Source organism: Pocillopora damicornis, chromosome 8 (genome assembly GCF_964200805.1).
Source record: "Pocillopora damicornis chromosome 8, jaPocDami1.2, whole genome shotgun sequence".
NCBI classification, from domain to species: domain Eukaryota; kingdom Metazoa; phylum Cnidaria; class Anthozoa; order Scleractinia; family Pocilloporidae; genus Pocillopora; species Pocillopora damicornis.
Genome location: NC_142677.1, coordinates 11,829,839 through 11,847,452, shown reverse-complemented (window position 1 = coordinate 11,847,452; position 17,614 = coordinate 11,829,839). Strand labels below are relative to the sequence as shown.

The following is a 17,614-nucleotide window of genomic DNA, read 5'->3' as shown; positions in this document are numbered from 1 at the left end:
ATTTGAGACCTATTTCACTGACACCAACGTTGTCCAAAATTGCCGAGCACTACGTCGTCCATGAACATGTGAAACCAGCACTTCTGAAACGCCTGGAACCCGATCAATTTGGGTGTATTCCAGGATCCTCCACTGCGCATGCATTGATAAACCTGATGCACAATTGGGCGCAAGCAACAGACGGAACGGGGAACACCGTGCGGATCTTTGCGTTGGACTATAGAAAAGCCTTCGATCTGATAGATCACAGCCTCTTGCTATCGAAACTCTCGACCTACAACATCAACCCTTACATCATTAATTGGATAATAGCCTTTCTTAAAGATAGGAAACAAAGGGTCAAACTTGCACATGATTGTCTCTCAGAGTGGGGATCGGTCCGAGCAGGAGTACCGCAGGGAACAAAATTGGGACCGTGGCTATTCTTGGTTATGATAAATGATTTGAAAGTACCATCAGCCAGTGATTGTATAAAATATGTAGATGACACGACAGTGTATGAAATCATAAGCAAGGGTGGTCCTAGCAATGCTCAGTCTATGATAAACGAAGTAGCTACCTGGTCAACACTTAACTCGTTTCAACTTCATCCGAAAAAATGTAATGAGCTAAGAGTTTCCTTCGTGCGCTCCCCTCCTTCCTACGATCTCATAGAAATTAATGGCTCTAAGGTTAGCGCCGTTAGTGTCGTGAAATTACTGGGTGTGTATTTTCAAGACAACCTCAAGTGGAACACTCACGTTACTGAGATGATTAAAAAGGCCGCTAAACGCCTTTACTTTTTAACTCAGTTAAAGCGAGCTAAGGTACCATCACCAGAATTAGTGAATTTTTATGTTGCTTGCATTCAATCCGTCTTACTTTATGGATGTCAGGTCTACCATTATAGTCTCCCCGATTATTTGAGCTTAAGTTTAGAGCGGGTCCAAAAGAGAGCCTTGAAAATTATATACGGTTATGATAATCATTATAGAAAAGTGCTTCAGATGGCAGAGCTGAAAACCCTAAGGGATCGGAGGGAAGACCTTTGCTTAAAATTCTTTAACAACATCGTCTCCAATCCCTTGGATTGTTTGTACCACTTACTGCCTTTCGACAACCGAGATCAACTTAGGGAGTTACGACGACGCAGACCATTTAGAGTTTCCTTTAAAACAAATCGGTTCAGAGATACTTTCATTCCAGCAAGCGCAAGACATTTTAATTGACATCTATTACAATTGTATATGGGCCCATATGTAAATTAGTTCCCTTTTAGGTTTGATTTTATTGTATAGTTCTATTATATAATTTGTACACCTTTGTAATTCAGCTTCCAGCTGCTATTAAGGTATTATTAATAAACGTCTATCTAAAAACGTCTATCTATCTATCTACTATAAACTTCTCAGCAAGATATCATTTCGAAATGCAAAGTTCCCATCCTAGGTGTTTTTTTGAATTCCCCATTATCGGTAAATTGCCAATGAAATGCCATCATTTTCACCTCTCTCTCTTTTTTTTCCCTTAATTATTATTATTATTTCGCAATAAGACATGATGTGGACTTCTAGTTTTTTTGTTTTTTACCCTATATGTACAAGATTACATTTATTTAATGTAAAATTGTTTATATTACTTGATTGCTTATAACTAAATGGATAAATTGGATAAATTTAATAAAACACGAAAAAAAAAATACATGAAGAGATTTGTTGACAATATTTGTATTTGACTACCTTGAATTAAATTCTCAATTTTCCATTGCATTTTTATCTTATTTATAAATTGTAAATTATTGAGATTTTTCTCATTAATTTTACAACTATATATGTACCTTTTTGTTAGTAGGATAAGCAAATCCAGTCGGCGTCGGAGGTCATCGCTAACAGCAGGAGGGGGGGTAATTCTGAAGTAAAATTTGGTCAACAGATAAACTTATGTGGGTGTTATTCAAAGTATTGAACCACGATAGGATTTCTTGATAGAATTGAATACTCATAGGACTCAAAAAAGGTGTGTTGTAATGAATCAGGATTTTTACACTGAAATTATAAGTCATCATTCCTGATTTTGAATTGCTTGAGTTCCTCATTAGTGACTCATATTCTGTGGAAAACCTTATAACCAAATTCTCTTAACTTTTTGTAACTTGTCGTTTTGTAAATTTTGTGTAAGGTCTGTTTCCAACCAGAGTCAAAGTTCGCAAAACGTCTCGACCATCTTCTAATAGCGGTAGGCTCTGTCCTTATCTTTTCCCGAAGTGATTTATAGTAATCTTTACATCTACATTTAGTTAAAGAGATAACTTTGTTTAGACAGATAGAAAATATCCCATTCCTCAAATACATTTCTGTTTGTTACAGCAATTGCCTGTGCTTTTCTCTTCAAATAATTTGGGATTGCAGCAATAAGTTGAAAATATTTTAAGTAGTTTAGTTCAAAATTATGTTTCCTTTGAAAATTTTCCAGAGATAAGCACTTACCGTCTCTATTTAGTAAATCCTGTACGAAATAAATTCCTTTTTCAAACAAATATTTCCATAAAAAAGATTTGCTCTCTTTTGTAATTTCTTAATTGTTCCAAAGAATAAATTCACTATTGTAAACATCAGGATAACCACTGCGTAACTCCATGAAATAATCTAACATTTCGCTATTAAAAAGAGGCATTTTCTTGTCAAAGTGCTTAGAGTTGTAATTATATTTCAATAGGAATGATAATCCTCCCTATTTATTAAAACAATTATTAGGAATAGCTTGTCAGATCTCATTTGTACAATTTAAAAACCTGCCTAACCAGCTCAAGCGTAGTGATTTTACCACAGTGTGGACATTTGGGAAGTTCAGACCACCATGAGAGAATGGCTGATACATTACTACTCTTTTTACTTTATCTTTTTATTTTTCCACGAGAATTTGAATATTCTATCTTGCACTGTTTTAATAACCGTTTCAGGAACACTAAGCATTTAGGCCGCATAAACTATCTTGGATATGCCTCGGGACTTAACTAACATTGTGCGACTATACAAAGTCAAGTCTCTCGTTTACCAAGAATTTAACTTAGTATCCATCTAGTGAATTTTGACTCAAAACATTCAGATTATTATTTCTGTCTTGGTTATATGATTAATTTACCACTAGTGACTTAATTGGTTCTTGATAGGGTTGAAAGCCCAAAGGTTTGGTTTTATTATTTTTAGCTGAACCAATCCACATTGCTTTAGTTTTTTTCTTGTTCAATTTGAGGCCGGAAATTTTGTTAAATTTATTTAAAACGTTCATGTTTTCTCTGAGAGCGTTTACGTCCCTACAAATAAGAGTTGTATCATCTGCAAATTTGCTAAGTTTGGCTTCTACTGATTGCGGTAATTTTATTCCTTGGCAGCTCGTAGACTGCCTTATCTTGTGAGCCAGGATCTCTACACCTAACACGAATAATAAGGGACTGAGTGGACACCCTTGCCGAACTCCCCTTGAGACTTTAAAGTAGTTACTGAGTTGAGTAACCTCCGTTCATAACAGCACTTTCTACGTCCCTATAGAGTATTGAGATCCATTTTCTAACAACAAGACCAAAATTAAAGCATTTAAGTACATTTTGAATAAAAGGACCATTCTATTGTATCAAATGCTTTTTCAAAGTCAGTGAACATCAGAATTCCCGGTATTTTTTGGTCGTCTGTATATTGCATTAGATCGTTCAACAATCTGACCTTTTGTCCAATGAATCTTCCCTTTATGAACCCTGTTTGATCAGGATGAATTAATTTCGGCAGGAATGGTTCAATTCTCTTTGCAATTCTCTTTGCAAGAATCTTGAAGTCTATATTGAGCAGAGTGACTGGAAGCCAGTTAGTCAAATTGTTGCCATCTTTTGGGATTTATGAAATAACTTCTCGTCTTTGTGATATAGACAATGTTCCACTTTCAAATCCTACATTTAATGAGTCTAAGAGGGCAGCACCTTTAAGATCGAAGAAGGCCTCATAGAATTCTTTTGTGAAGCCATTGTTGCCGGGAGTTTTGTTGTTTTGGAAACTGTTCAGAGCATTGTGAACCTCTTCAATATTTATTTCAGCTTCTAATTCAAGACTCTCATGTTCTACAAATTGGTTGAGGTTCAAATTCCTACAAAGCTTTGAAATTTTCTTGATACATCCTTTGTTCTCCAGGGTCAAAATTCGTTTTATAGAATTGACTTAATTGATTTTCTATCTCTTTGTTTATTTTTTTGGGATCTGATAAGAGTTCTTCCTCGCCATCATACAGTTGTGAGATAATCTTTTTTTCATAGTTTCTTTTCTCAAGGCTAAGAAAATATTTTGTAGGCTTTTCTCCTTTTTCAATACATTTAGCCTTGGACTTGAATATTGCGCCCTTGCCATTGGTTCCATACATCCCTTGTAATTCTTTCTTTAGTTTTTCATATTCTGTTAACCCTTTCACTCCCACAAGTGACCAAGACAGAATTTCTCCTTACAATATCAATACAATATCAAGCAAGTAGGTGATGAGAACAGAGAAGAAAATCAATTATGGGATTCTTAGTTGGTCCAATACCAAATTCTCTAAACTAATATCATAAGAATTGTAAGGCAGATAGTAAGGAGAACTACTAATTAGATCTTGGGAGTGAAAGGGTTAAGTACTGTTGGTCTTAGCAAACGTCATTACAGATTATGGAATCTAATTTTTCTCTTCTGCTTTGAATAGCACTTTCGCGCGTTTTGGATTGTCTGCTTTTTCTTTTAGAATATAGTATTGTTTTGGATCTTATTTCCATTTTTATCAATTCTCAGAGCAATTGTTTATCATTTACATCAGCGTGTTTTTGCAGGATACATGAATAGTAATCTTTGATTAATTGTAAATAGCATCCATCCTGGAGAAGAGTGTTATTGAATTTTCATAATCCAGGACCGCGTTTAAATTCCTTATTCAGATTAATGCTCATAATGACTGCTTTATGATCAGGCGCGATTGATGCTCGGGTTTCCACTTTTGTAACATGATGCTGAAATTTTCCACTTATCAAGAAAAAGTCTATGCGTGATTTTAGTTTCAATGTTTTTTATTCATATGTGTAGGTTTTATTTTTTGCATAAATTTTACGGTATATATCAACTAGATTTGCCGCTTTCATGAAATAAACTAACGAATTTCTGTACTTAGTTTCTTTCCAGGCTAATCCTCCTTGCTTATCTTTTACTATTACAAAGTCTTCATGGTATTGTTAGAAACCAAGAAAGAGTTTCTCATGCTTACGAAGTGTCCGTGAGTAAGAAACGAGTACATACCAACCAACAACGCTTCATTTTGTTGTTAGAAACGGACAACGCTTCCCTTTGTTGCTAGAAACGAGCATCGCTTTTAGAATCGTTACTCAAACGTACACTGAAATTCTGAAGTTTTTAGTATTTGTTTCTTCAGGCGACTTGACTGTTTTATTCGGGCGACATAACTAAAATTTCAGGCAACCTGTCTCAAGTTTCGGGCGACTTGACCGGTAAATCACCTTCTCAGATATTCTCTTTATGTACGGTATAGTCGTTGTAGTAGTAGGAGTTGCATTGTCGTCAGCTTTGCCGGGTAGTAGTAGTAAGTGGGTGAGTGTTTCGTCGGATGAAGTCTTCGTGATAGTTGTTCTTTGAAAAAACACGGTCAAGGTACTTGTTCTCGTCGGATAAGCTGTCTGTCGTGTTGCATACTAGCTCGTCACGTAAAAGCCCTCATAGATGTGGCTTTGTGTGATGTCAGGTTGTAAGATAACTCGTCCAGTAATCTGTCGGTATGTGTCGGTTTCCTGTAAAACTTTTGTCCGTAATGAGTTGTCGTCACGACTTACCAGGCAGTCTAGAAAACGTAGTTTACCATTTTCTTCGACCTCTCCGGTAAACTATATGTCAGTGTTTTGTCCGTTAAGGTGGTAGCGAAATGCATCGATTTCATCGCGGTAAATGTATCGTCAACACAGCGTAGGCAAAGCGGTCGTCTGTCGGGCGCTTTCCTCGATGTTCTGCGTCACAAGTTCTGCTACAAGAACAGAAAGTGGAGATCCCATAGCTGTACCGCGCAACTATTTATAGTGTTTACCGTTGTACTGAAAGTAAGTTGACGTTTTTCAAAGGTTTAGTAAGTCCATAATGTCCTCTGTCAGAAGTGGTAGAGGGTCGGTAGATTGTCGGATTGCAGTCTCAATACATTGTAGTGCCAATTGAAGTGGAACACTTGTAAAAAGCGATTCCACATCAAATGACACTAGTTTGTAGTGCTCGGTAGATTGTAGTTTACGTCTGGATTTGTCAGTGAGCGGTTGCAGTATTGTCACCAGATACATGGACAGTTGGTATATAGGAGAACAACAGAAAGAAACATTAGGTTGCATCGGGAAACGAGGTTTGTGTAGTTTCGACAGACCGTAAAGTTTTGGTAGCTAATTAACTATTGTCAGCTGGTAGAATAACTGATGTCGGCTGGTAGATTATCTATTGTCAGCTGCTAGATTAACTACTGTCGGCTAATGGAATAATTATCGTTGGCTGGTAGATTAACTATTGTGGGCTGATCGATTAACTATTGTGGGCTGATTGATTAACTATTGTGGGCTGGTAGATTAACTATTGTCAGCTGGTAGATTAACTATTGTCAGCTGCTAGATTAACTACTGGTTAAGAATATATGAAAGTCATATATTTGAACTGCGGATAAAGACGTGAATGAAAGTAATCCTCGCAATAATGTGCACTACTTAGGCAGTAGTGAAAATAAGGCCTGTACGGGATTTGAACCCATGACCTCTGCGATACCAGTGCAGCGCTCTACCAACTGGGCTAACAAGCCAACTGGGAGCTGGTCATGATGTTGGTTCTAAACAAACCCGTGAAGTGATAAATAAACGGTTAAGAATATATGAAAGTCATAAATTTGAACTGCGGATAAAGACGTGAATGAAAGTGATAAAACTACTGTCGGCTAATGGAATAATTATCGTTGGCTAGTAGATTAACCCATTACCACACTCCGTCAGTTACTGACTACCGTTAAAGACAAAGACGAACCGAGAAACCGACAGGGAGTAGTTTATACGATCAATTGCTCCGACTGCCACGCCTCCTACCTCGGCGAGACTGGCAGAAAACTCACAATCACACTAACTGAACAGAAGCGAGCGACGAGGAAAGGCGATATCAACAGTCACATTGCTAAACATCACCGACTTAAGAATCACACTATTGACTGGGACTCTGTGCATTGCCTAACCTACAGCACCTACTTTTAACGACTGACTCTGGAAAGCTGGTTTACTAACTTAAACCACACTCCCCTTAACAGGTGTAAACCACCACCGGCACCATACAAAAGACTCATTCACGACATTCACATTAAAAACGAACCGAACAGAACGACTCAACTTTACCAACGGATCGAGACCGACTAATCACGATCAACCTAAGCCGCTTGAGTCTTACAGCCAATAACATCACAGTAAAACTGACCAATCAGTTTATACAATTCGGACTTCGAACATTCGACTGACAACAACTATTCACTTGACATCAGTCACCACTATTGACAACATTCCTTCTCAGGACTACACTCAAACTACACTATTACATGTTACCCCAGGGTTCAAACCGTTTACTGTATTTCGAGTATTATTTCTAGTTTTTCTAGGGGTTAGCGTCGGTTGTATCTTCAGATATTAAAGTCCTTTACGAAATCGAACAGACATAGGGTTTTATAGCCACACTGCTATCTACGAATATTATATGTCTTCTTAGTTAAGTGGCCTCGAGGGCCGTTTCACATGCAATCGATTCTTAAAGTAGTTAAGTTTACAACTAGTCTCAATTATTTTAAACCCTTTACGAGAAATTGCCGAGTACCTTTATTAAGTACTACCTCCAGATAAAAGCCTAAACATACTATCTATATTTACTTTTTTTTAAATTAATAACCCAGTTGAGCGAAGATGACTGCGAACAACTGAAGCCCTAATTCTGAAAAGACACCTCATTATCACGTTTTGCAAATTAATTAGAGGATCGTCGTGATTCCCGAACACTTTTATTGCACACTTTTTCCACACATCTACCACCAATAATAATCATTTATTTCTCTTTTCAATCATTCAAGTCCACATTACAAAAAGAACTTCTGCTACCGGCTTATATCAAGTGCTAAGGCTGATATGAAGTATAAGTTCCCTTTCCCCGGTTTTTTTCTCCAGCTCTTCGATCTCTCCCTCTACAGCAGTGAGCCGCTCTTTCAGTTTAGAGATCATCGAGCAAGCTGAAAATAAATTACGACAGTGGTCCATGAATCACTTTAGTGAAACTATGCTTTAAATATAAAAGCAACTAATTGGAAAACTTTTTTTCAATTTTCAATAAGCTGCCAAGGGTAAAATTATAGAGCTAACTCGTTGTCAACTAATCAGGAAGATTGCTCCTTTCTGTACTTCTCCTGCATACCAACTGTCCAAGTACCTGACGACAACATGACTACAACCACTCACCATCAAATCCAGACGTAAACTACAATCCACTGAGGACTTCATTTACGCCACTAAGACTATACAGATACCTGACGACCGTGACAGACCAATGTCATTTAATGTGAAATCGCTTCCGCTTCAATTGGCACTACAATGTACTAAGACTGCAATGCGACAATCTACTGACCCTCTACCGCTACTGATAGAGGACATTATGGACTTACTAAACCTTTGACAAACGTCAACTTACTTTCAGTACACTACAAACAGTTACACCGTACAGCTATCTCAAGTTTCTGTTGTTGTAGCGGAAATTTTGAGGCAGGACATCTAGAAAGCGCCCTTTCGACTTGCAGACAAACGATACCGTTTTTGGTTACGCTACGTTGACGGTGCATTAACCGCCGTGCGACACGACGAAATCGACGCATTTCACCACCACCTTAACAAACAAAACACTGCTATACAGTTTACCAGGGAGGTCGAAGAAAGAGTAAAACTACCTTTTCAAGACTGCCTGGTAAGTCGTGACGACAACTCGTATGCAACACGACAGGCAGCTCATTCGACGAGAACAAGTACTTTGACCGTGTTTTTTCAAAGAACAACTACAACGAAGACTTCAGCCGATGAAACACTTACCGACCTACTACTACTACCGAAACTAACGACAACGCAAGTCCTACTACCACAGCGACTATACCAATGCTGTTTATTTTCGTAAAATATCACGACAACCTTCCTTTTGATTTTGCTTAAGTGGCTTTAAATGATTGAATCAAGAAGAGCTACTTAATAAAATTAATAAACTTAATTATGGTAATTTGGTCTGTAATCATACACGTGATTTCAAAATAAAAGAAATATTCTCCTGATATGCTCTTTTCAGATTTCATCAAGTGAATGGGGTAGCTAATTAGTGAGCGTCTAAAAGGACCTCTTGTTGCAGCGTTTAAATCATCCCTGATGAAGGCACTAGAAAGGTGTGTCGAAACATTGGGTCTATGAATTGTAACTTCTCGGTTACATTCAATCAATCTAAAACCAGAGTAGCATCAAACCATGTCTGAATGTCAAAGCAGTTTCGCGAAGATGTTTCCCGAGTATAGTATCTTAAAAATATCCCCATTTACACCAAATTTTAAAGATGTGTTTCAGATGTGTTAAAGCTGTTTTACGCATTATTTTTCTTATTTTTACAAAGCGCAAATTAAACTTCGGTAATTGGACTTGACCACGCCGTTGTTAGTGACAATGATTAACAATTATTCGCCGAAAGTGAAATGAATCTTGTTTAATCCTCGAGATAAATTCTTTTGTAAATTCGTTTGTTGTTAAAACCATCCTTTAAATACAGAGAGCTTTCCCGAACACTTTTATTGCACACTTTTTCCGCACATCTACCACCAATAATGAATCCTTTATTTCTCTTTTCAATCATTCAAGTCCACATTACAGAATGAACTTCTGCTACCAGCTGATATCAAGTGCTAAGGCTGATATAAGTATACGTCCCCTTTCCCCTGTAAAGTTCTTGTGTTGGAGTGTAAGGCTCAGCCGTAAGCGTGTGACATGCTTCAGTTTTAATTGCCCATCATCCGTTAGTCACTGCCACAATAACGGAGTTGGCAACCGGGCGATTTCACCAGTTTGTAGACAAAGAACGAGTCACAGTTTCGTACTTCAATGCCGGCTTGCCAGTTACAATTGTTGCCATCCCAGTTGAAACAGACTTGTCTGGATACCTAAACCGAAAAACATTGGAATTGAAAAGATAAATAAATGTCTAGTCACCACAAATATAGTCTTATGATAGAATTAAGATATATGTTACGCTGTGTCATGATTGAAAACAAAAATTTTCATAAAAGCCGATTGAAAACACTCATAAAGCCTGTGTTCTCACTGGTACAGAAATGTACGACGTGATATTCCCCCAGTGATATTCCCCCAGTGATATTCCCCCAGTGATATTCCCCCAGTGATATTCTCCAATTTTCAAACATTGCTTTCAATGCGATGAAAGTCTTCCTTTAAAAGTTGATTTTAGTTGGAGAGCGTTCTGCTGTTGTTTCATTAGAAGGAATAAATTTGCTTATTAACCAATTGGTGGAAAATCAACATCTGTTTTCGAAGTGATCGTTTTGTTACGCGCACAGTAATAAAGAAAAAAGAGAAAGAGAGAATAAATGCATTCATTTGGCTTACAAATGTGCTCGTTTACATATCCCTCGGCATCATCTGTTATCCGAAGTCCACAGCTTTCCTAAAGCTTCGCTCTTCGAAAATCATTCGCTTCTCGGAACAAATAATGTTCGTTGGCAAATACCCGAGAATAATTTCCCGCCAAACGGAGTCTTGAATTCATTCATATGAATTACCCAGAAAAAAAATTTTACTGTTGTAAGAAATGTGATCTGTGCATCTTTCCCTCGGCAACAGATGGATGTCGTCCATTCAGCCACCCCGGTGCATGCGTGCCACACGTGTTTTTATTTGGTGGTGACTCTGGCATCTTTGAGCCTGCGGCTCCGGTGAAGCGGTACCACGCTTCTTCAATGTCGTTGTCACATGCTGCATTGCCCATACCGTAGGTATTCTTCCTGTCAGCGCTGTCCAGAACTTTGTAGCCTTCGCACTCTAATTTGCAATATGGCAAAAACAGAGCTGAAAAATGTCTGCGCGTGTCCCAAACTCACTTGTCAATACATAGCAACAGTGAACATTTGTTAAAATGGCGGGAATTTTTTTAAAAAAGCGGTGATATCCAATATTTATGCGTGCTAAAGACCACTCAGCACGCATGTCAACATCATGGAGCCTCAACGTCATTTTGTGAATGAAACATTTTTTGTGCCCCTCTCAAAGGACTGTTGATAGAAAAATTAAAAGCTTTATTTTGCTACCTGAATTATTTATACCTGGGCAAAAAACGGCGTCGCTTATCAATCTTTTCCAAAACTTTGCTATATTATCATGATATCACTATAGTTTTATATTTGAGTCCGCAAAAATCGTGACGAGCGGAGACGTTTTTCAGTTTTTCAAGCAAGTTGATTGGACATTTAGACACATATTAACCATGTCTAGGCGGATAAAAACAACCTGGAATTCGTGGTAACCGTCGAGTATTGACTAGAATTTTGTTGGTTAAGGATGGAGATGCCTCTCTGCGATGACCTGCGATGGCTCAAATTGCTGAAAATGGGGAGGGAGAAGACCAACGGAACCTGCTTTGGGCCAATTGTTCTTCTGGGTAATTTAAGATAGCCAAAAACTTAAATATAAAAATATAAAAAGACAAACATGGTTTGAGGTATTGACTTGAAGAAAATGTTCCGAAGGGGAACGAAAATTGTTTGGAGTTAGCGGGAAGCTACAGTTGTCAAGGATGCACGAGTTACAGGGGGTGAAAAAAGTCATCAAATGAATGACAAAAGTCCTAAAGTTCAATTTTGGTTCGAGTTAATGACGCATTCGAGTTAGCGAGGGTTCGAGTCATCTTGGACTTCAGAAACGTAGTTCGGAATCTATTAGAAATGTACCTGGAGCCAGTGGAGGGGGGTTTGTCGGCGGTTCTTTCTTCAGCTCTTCAATCTCACCCTCTACAGCAGTGAGCCGCTCTTTTAGTTCAGAGATCATCGAGCAAACTGAAAATAAATTACGACAATGATCCATGAATCGCTTTAGTGAAGTTACGCTTTAAATCTAGGAGCAACTAAATGAAAAACTTATTTTCTATTTTCAATAAGACGCCGAAAAGTAAAATTACACAGCTAATTCGTTGTCAATTTTGTCCTAATTAGGAAGAACAGTTTTTTTTTACCTAATTTTATTTCTAAATCTGTGTTGTTGTGAAAAGCCTAAAGAAAACCATCTTAGTCGCAATTTCTTTCCGAGGGTTTTTTTTTCAAATACAGAGGGTCACAAGTTTATTACTAGGTATTCATTGTTAAATTTTACCTTCTTCGCATTCTCCTAGTTCCTCCATGCTCTCCTCCAGTTCCTTCACCCTGTTCGATAGTTTCGAAAATTTTCCTCCTCCTTTCCCTCCAAGTACAGGTTTTGCCTCTTCCATCAGAGTAACCAACAACAGGCAAACCAGAAATGCAGATGTTCGTCGGGTAGACATTTTCGCTGGGTAAATTTAAGGTAAAAACACAGTTTACTCGGTATTGTCTTCCGCACTCACAGAAAATTTGGTGGGGTGCCTCACACTATTTTGACAGTTTAGTGGCGTTGGAAAACACGTTATTTACCAATTTTATTTTTCATTACTTGCTTTGCTGGGGGTAAGAAATAGGACAATACTTTTAACTCACTGGGAGCCTCTAACCACCCAGGCCATTCTCAGATCTTGCAATTGATTTTGTGGCTGACTGGATCTCATCCTCTCTCTCTTTGAGTTTTTAAGCCTTTTTTTTTATTTTTCATTATTTTTTTATTATTTTTTTTTTAAAGGATCCCTACTTTTTCTTTTTTAACTTTTTTCCGAACTTGATACTCATGTCCGTGGACTTAAAACAGATTTATAAGAGGCTATTGGGGACTATGTGGGTAAATAAGCCACTTAAAGATATATGTGTTATTCCCCAGCCTACGGCCTCGGGCGGTACTCACGACCTCAGGCACAGTTTTTCCCAATACGGACCGAGTTAGGCTAGTGAAAGACATTTTTATTTTTTTTCCTGAAAACTGACGAAATTCATTCCAAAGGAACCCCAATGATTTAGGGCTATGATTACAGCAAGATCTTCCGTAAACTGAACAATTTTTGAGCGAGTAAATGGTAGTTAAAATAGAAGTAATGCAAATTAAAGAGAGAGGCTTCACCGAAACATTTTTCATTTGCGTAACGATAAAGGTGATTTAAAAGGTTTCCAAACAAACTTTGAAACATTATTTTTACAACTATATGTCACAATCTGACACCTGTCAATTAGAGAGCGCGTAAGAAAAATCAAACCGCAAGTACATTTTTGTAAAAACAAAGGAACTAGTTTGGCAAGGATTGTGACAGCAATGTTTTCTTCAATCTTACGGAAAGTATTATTCAGTCTCATCGACGATTAATGTACGAATATTTACCTCTGTTCAGTAAGTAAATGGCAAGGAAAGTAGTCGTAAGTAAATTCAAATTTTATATTTTGACGTTGTGAGTGTTTGCTCGTTTGTTTGCTACAATGGCGCGTGTAAATCTGGTCTTTCCTCTACAAAAACTAAATTCGAATGAGACACTTCAACTAGAAACAAGGGGATTTAATGCGGCCTTTTCTCATTGAATTCCTGCATTTTCTGTTGTGCAATTTACGGTACAAATGTCCAGGTTGAACGCCGGGACTTGGAAAGACTCACCGAAGACTTCTTCGTAGCTAGTAGAACTGAAAACTTCGCTCGCCCTTTCACTACGAACAAATTGTTTGAGAGAATTCAGATATTAAATGAATGAAAGTTCCATCGATCAATTCAATTGTAACAAAATACCTCACTTTTTAACTTTCTAGGTACTTCAGTTTTGTGAAGGATTAAAATTAATTACAGACGGTTTTTAGGCCGCTTGCCAACCAATTTAATGACATTGGTACTAATACAAATTTAATTTGAAACCAATATTTCTCTGTCAACCAAAGTGATTTGAGAGGGAGAAAAGAGGAATTAATAAGTTATTTACCGGCTTGAAGTAGTGACCGACGTCTTTGCTTAAAAATACTGCCCAGCCGGAGAAACGAGATATATTTATGAAAAATGGCAACAAAAATGGGGATGTACTCGGCGACTCACGAAAGCGTTACTGTTGCCCATGGGCAGAGATAGGAAAATACGGACCGCACTAAGAACCAATTAGATTGCAGGATTCGTTACCGTACCCTCTGAGAAAAAAAATAAAAGAATGTATTTTTTCGCGATGGTCATCTGTTTCAGTATGAATTTCGGGATGAAAATGTATTTGTTAATACCTGATCGTCACGCGTAGCATTCAATCAATTTTGCTCGGGACGCTGTCTGAGAACGTGTATGCATACATCTTGGTGTTTTAAAAGCAGCACAATTTAAAGCAATGCTGATAGTAGTTATCCCCGCTCGTTTATCCTTGCAGTAATGAGCAGAACAGTAAATTCGCCTTGGTGATTTCATTCTTTAGAATTTTCCTCTTTGTTCTAATTTTAAAATTTGGCATGTTGGCGCTGTATAGAGCAAAGACTTCACAGTGGGGATTGCTAAATAATAGTCTTGTTCGTAACGGATCATTGTTTGTTAGTATCATGCTTGTGAGAAGTGAAACTATTCCTTAGTAACTTTTTAAATTAGTCGTATTTCATTTGAATGATAAGCAAAAACAAGGGAGGATTATTTTGATGTTTGAACTTAAAAATGTTTAAGAAGGGTATCAAGGTTGTGTTTTTTTTGTAGAAATTCATGGAGCATCCTCGTCAATTTAAATTCATTCACCTTTTACTGTGGGAAATTTTGGAATTATTCATGGTGCAAGAGAAAATTATGGAACCAATTAATTTTTTTGTTAGTATGGTATTATTATATGTGCGCAACGGGTGAGCATCAGCCAAAGACTTTTAGATGAAAACCGTGACCTCGGCCGACGAGCACTATTGAAGGAATTTTTCTTCTTTAAAAGGAGTGTACTTCTGAGTTATATAGCTATTCCATGAAAAAAGAGAGTAAACAGTTGCGTCAAAGCTGATGGTCATTTAGGAAGAAAATACTCGTCAATTTCATTGCTCTATTGCATCTAATCAAACACACTATGGAATGTAAAAGAAAAAGAAAAAAGGCGAAATATTTAGAATTCACTGTTTTAACTCTTTTTTTTTTTCAATTTTCAACTTTCAGAGTAACTGTGGACTGAAAAAGCCAAATCACATGGCAAACTGACATGACCTAAACTGATCGTGGAGTGCTTTGCATTTAAACTGAAGATAGAAATCGTTCGTAATATGGCAGAGATCTTAATTACTTACTTCGTAGTTGCTGTGCATGAAGATATAAACGGTATTCACGACCGATAAAACAACCAGCGTACGCAAACAACCTACCTATGCGTATACATACCCGAAATGATCTTGGTCAATCTGTTAGTCTTCAATACTCAAACCTATCACATAAAGAGAGACGAGATGTTAAAATTGACCGAAATCTGCAGCGTTACACATTGATTGTGGATTAAAAGTCAGTTAATAAGAGAAAAAGATCATAAATGACAACCTCTGGTCCTCGGCTGATCGAAGGTCCTTCAAAGACAAATTGCCAGCCTCGAATAAAGAGAACGTTTTGTTTTGTATGCGGGCGTTGGCCATGAAACGTTTCATAGTCTAATTGGTTGCTTATGATGTCAAGACTGCAGTGATAGGGTAGAATGAAATAACAAATTTTGTATTTAAAATGAAACAATAAAAACTCAGTGTACAAGAGATTACAGTTTGTAATCTTTTAGTATGTAATATCGTTTAATGATTTTCGCGGTTTCCTTTTTTGTGCATGTTTTGGAAGTATTATTTTGACGAAAAGCTACGTCGCAGGTATGCGATCAATAACGCGGGCTCAAGCGCTCGAGATTCAAGATTCAGCGAAGTTTGCGGAGAAAAAAGGGGCTAGCATTTAAAACCCAGGAATTTTCTTGTCGTTGAAGGAATTTTCCTATTTCCGGTGTTTTTAAGGAGAAATGAATTTTTGAAATTTTTAGGGGGTGTACAAAGATTTTGGAGGTTGCATCTTGCTGGCCGTCGTTTACTACCCAGGCCGTAACAGTCCAGCAGAATCCGACAGTCAGAATTTGCTCAACCATCTATTTGACAGTTTGAAATCAGCCGAATCTTTGTATCCAAATTGTGGAATTATTGTCACTGGCGATTTTAACCGTCTTGATATGTGCCATTTGCGGAACCATTTTAAATTAAAGCAGCTTGTTAAATTCCCCACAAGAGGCCAGGCCACGCTTGATCTAATACTAACAAACATGGGCAATCACTTCTCAACGCCCGAGAGCTTTCCCCCCTTTGGTCTGTCAGACCATAGCACAGTCATCGTAAAGCCGAAGGAAAGGATACTGAACCAACATACCAGGAAAAAGATCAATATCAGAGATATGAGAGAAAGCAAGAAGACAAGTCTCGGCCGCTATCTCAGCAATGTCGACTGGTCGTGCATCAATATGCAAAGCTCCTGTGAGGGAAAACTCCGCAATTTCAACGAACTGATAACAAACGGCATAAATAACATCATGCCAGAAAGGTCGATTAAAGTTTACCCGAAGGACGCCCCTTGGATGACAATAAAACTCAAGGAGTTGATTCGTTTGCGTCAAAATGCATTTCATTCCAACAAGAAGGGTCCAGTTTTCAGATTGTACCGCAATGCTGTCAATAGAGAAAGGAAACTATGCAAAGTAGCCTACTATACTTCAAAAGTGCAAGATCTCAAAGGTGTGAATCCCCGTCAGTGGTGGAAAGAGATAAATAAACTGAGTGGATCCAAAAAACAAAACCCCAATTTACTGTCCTCCCTCGATGTACAGCAATTCACCAACATGTCCCCCCAAGAAATCGCCAGTGCAATAAATGAAGCTCTTCTAGAACCGCTCCAGTCTTATCAGCCTATCAACTGTGAAAACACGTCTGTTCTCCTTCCTACAGGAGAAGGTGCCGAATTCCCTAAAATATCAACACATCGAGTGTACATTAATCTGAAACGCCTCAACAAACACAAAGTTCCTGGCCCGGACGGCATACCTAATTGGGTTCTAAAGGAATACGCCGAAATTTTAGCACAGCCCATAACGGACATTTTGAACACTTCCTACAAAGAACAAAAATTGCCGTCAGTTTGGAAATTGGCGAATATAACACCCCTCCCAAAGGTAAAACAAGTGACTGATCCCAAGAAGGAGCTAAGGCCAATTTCACTTACACCTGCGTTATCAAAACTTGCAGAGGATTTTATAGTTTCTGACTTCATTAAACCGGCCGTGGAAAAAGTAGCGGACCCAAATCAGTTCGGAACGGTATCTGGATCATCCACTGTACTGGCACTCATAAGCATGATACACAATTGGCTTGAAGCAACAGACGGAAACGGAGCGTCAGTTCGGGTCCTTCTTTTTGATTACCGAAAGGACTT

The 17,614-nt window shown here is 38.0% G+C and overlaps 1 protein-coding gene across 1 annotated transcript; it reads right to left on the bottom strand.

The window, feature by feature from the left end:
* Positions 1–10,877: 10,877 nt before the first annotated feature.
* LOC149041387 (uncharacterized) lies at positions 10,878–15,757 on the bottom strand. The gene is made up of 5 exons (XM_089180858.1): positions 15,704–15,757; positions 15,551–15,593; positions 12,446–12,619; positions 12,028–12,132; positions 10,878–11,122 (listed from the first exon to the last, which is right to left on the bottom strand). Exons 3-5 carry the CDS (start codon positions 12,612–12,614, stop codon positions 10,878–10,880), a joined length of 519 nt encoding a protein of 172 aa, XP_089036984.1. The 5' UTR covers positions 12,615–12,619; positions 15,551–15,593; positions 15,704–15,757.
* Between the last annotated feature and the right edge of the window lie 1,857 nt (positions 15,758–17,614).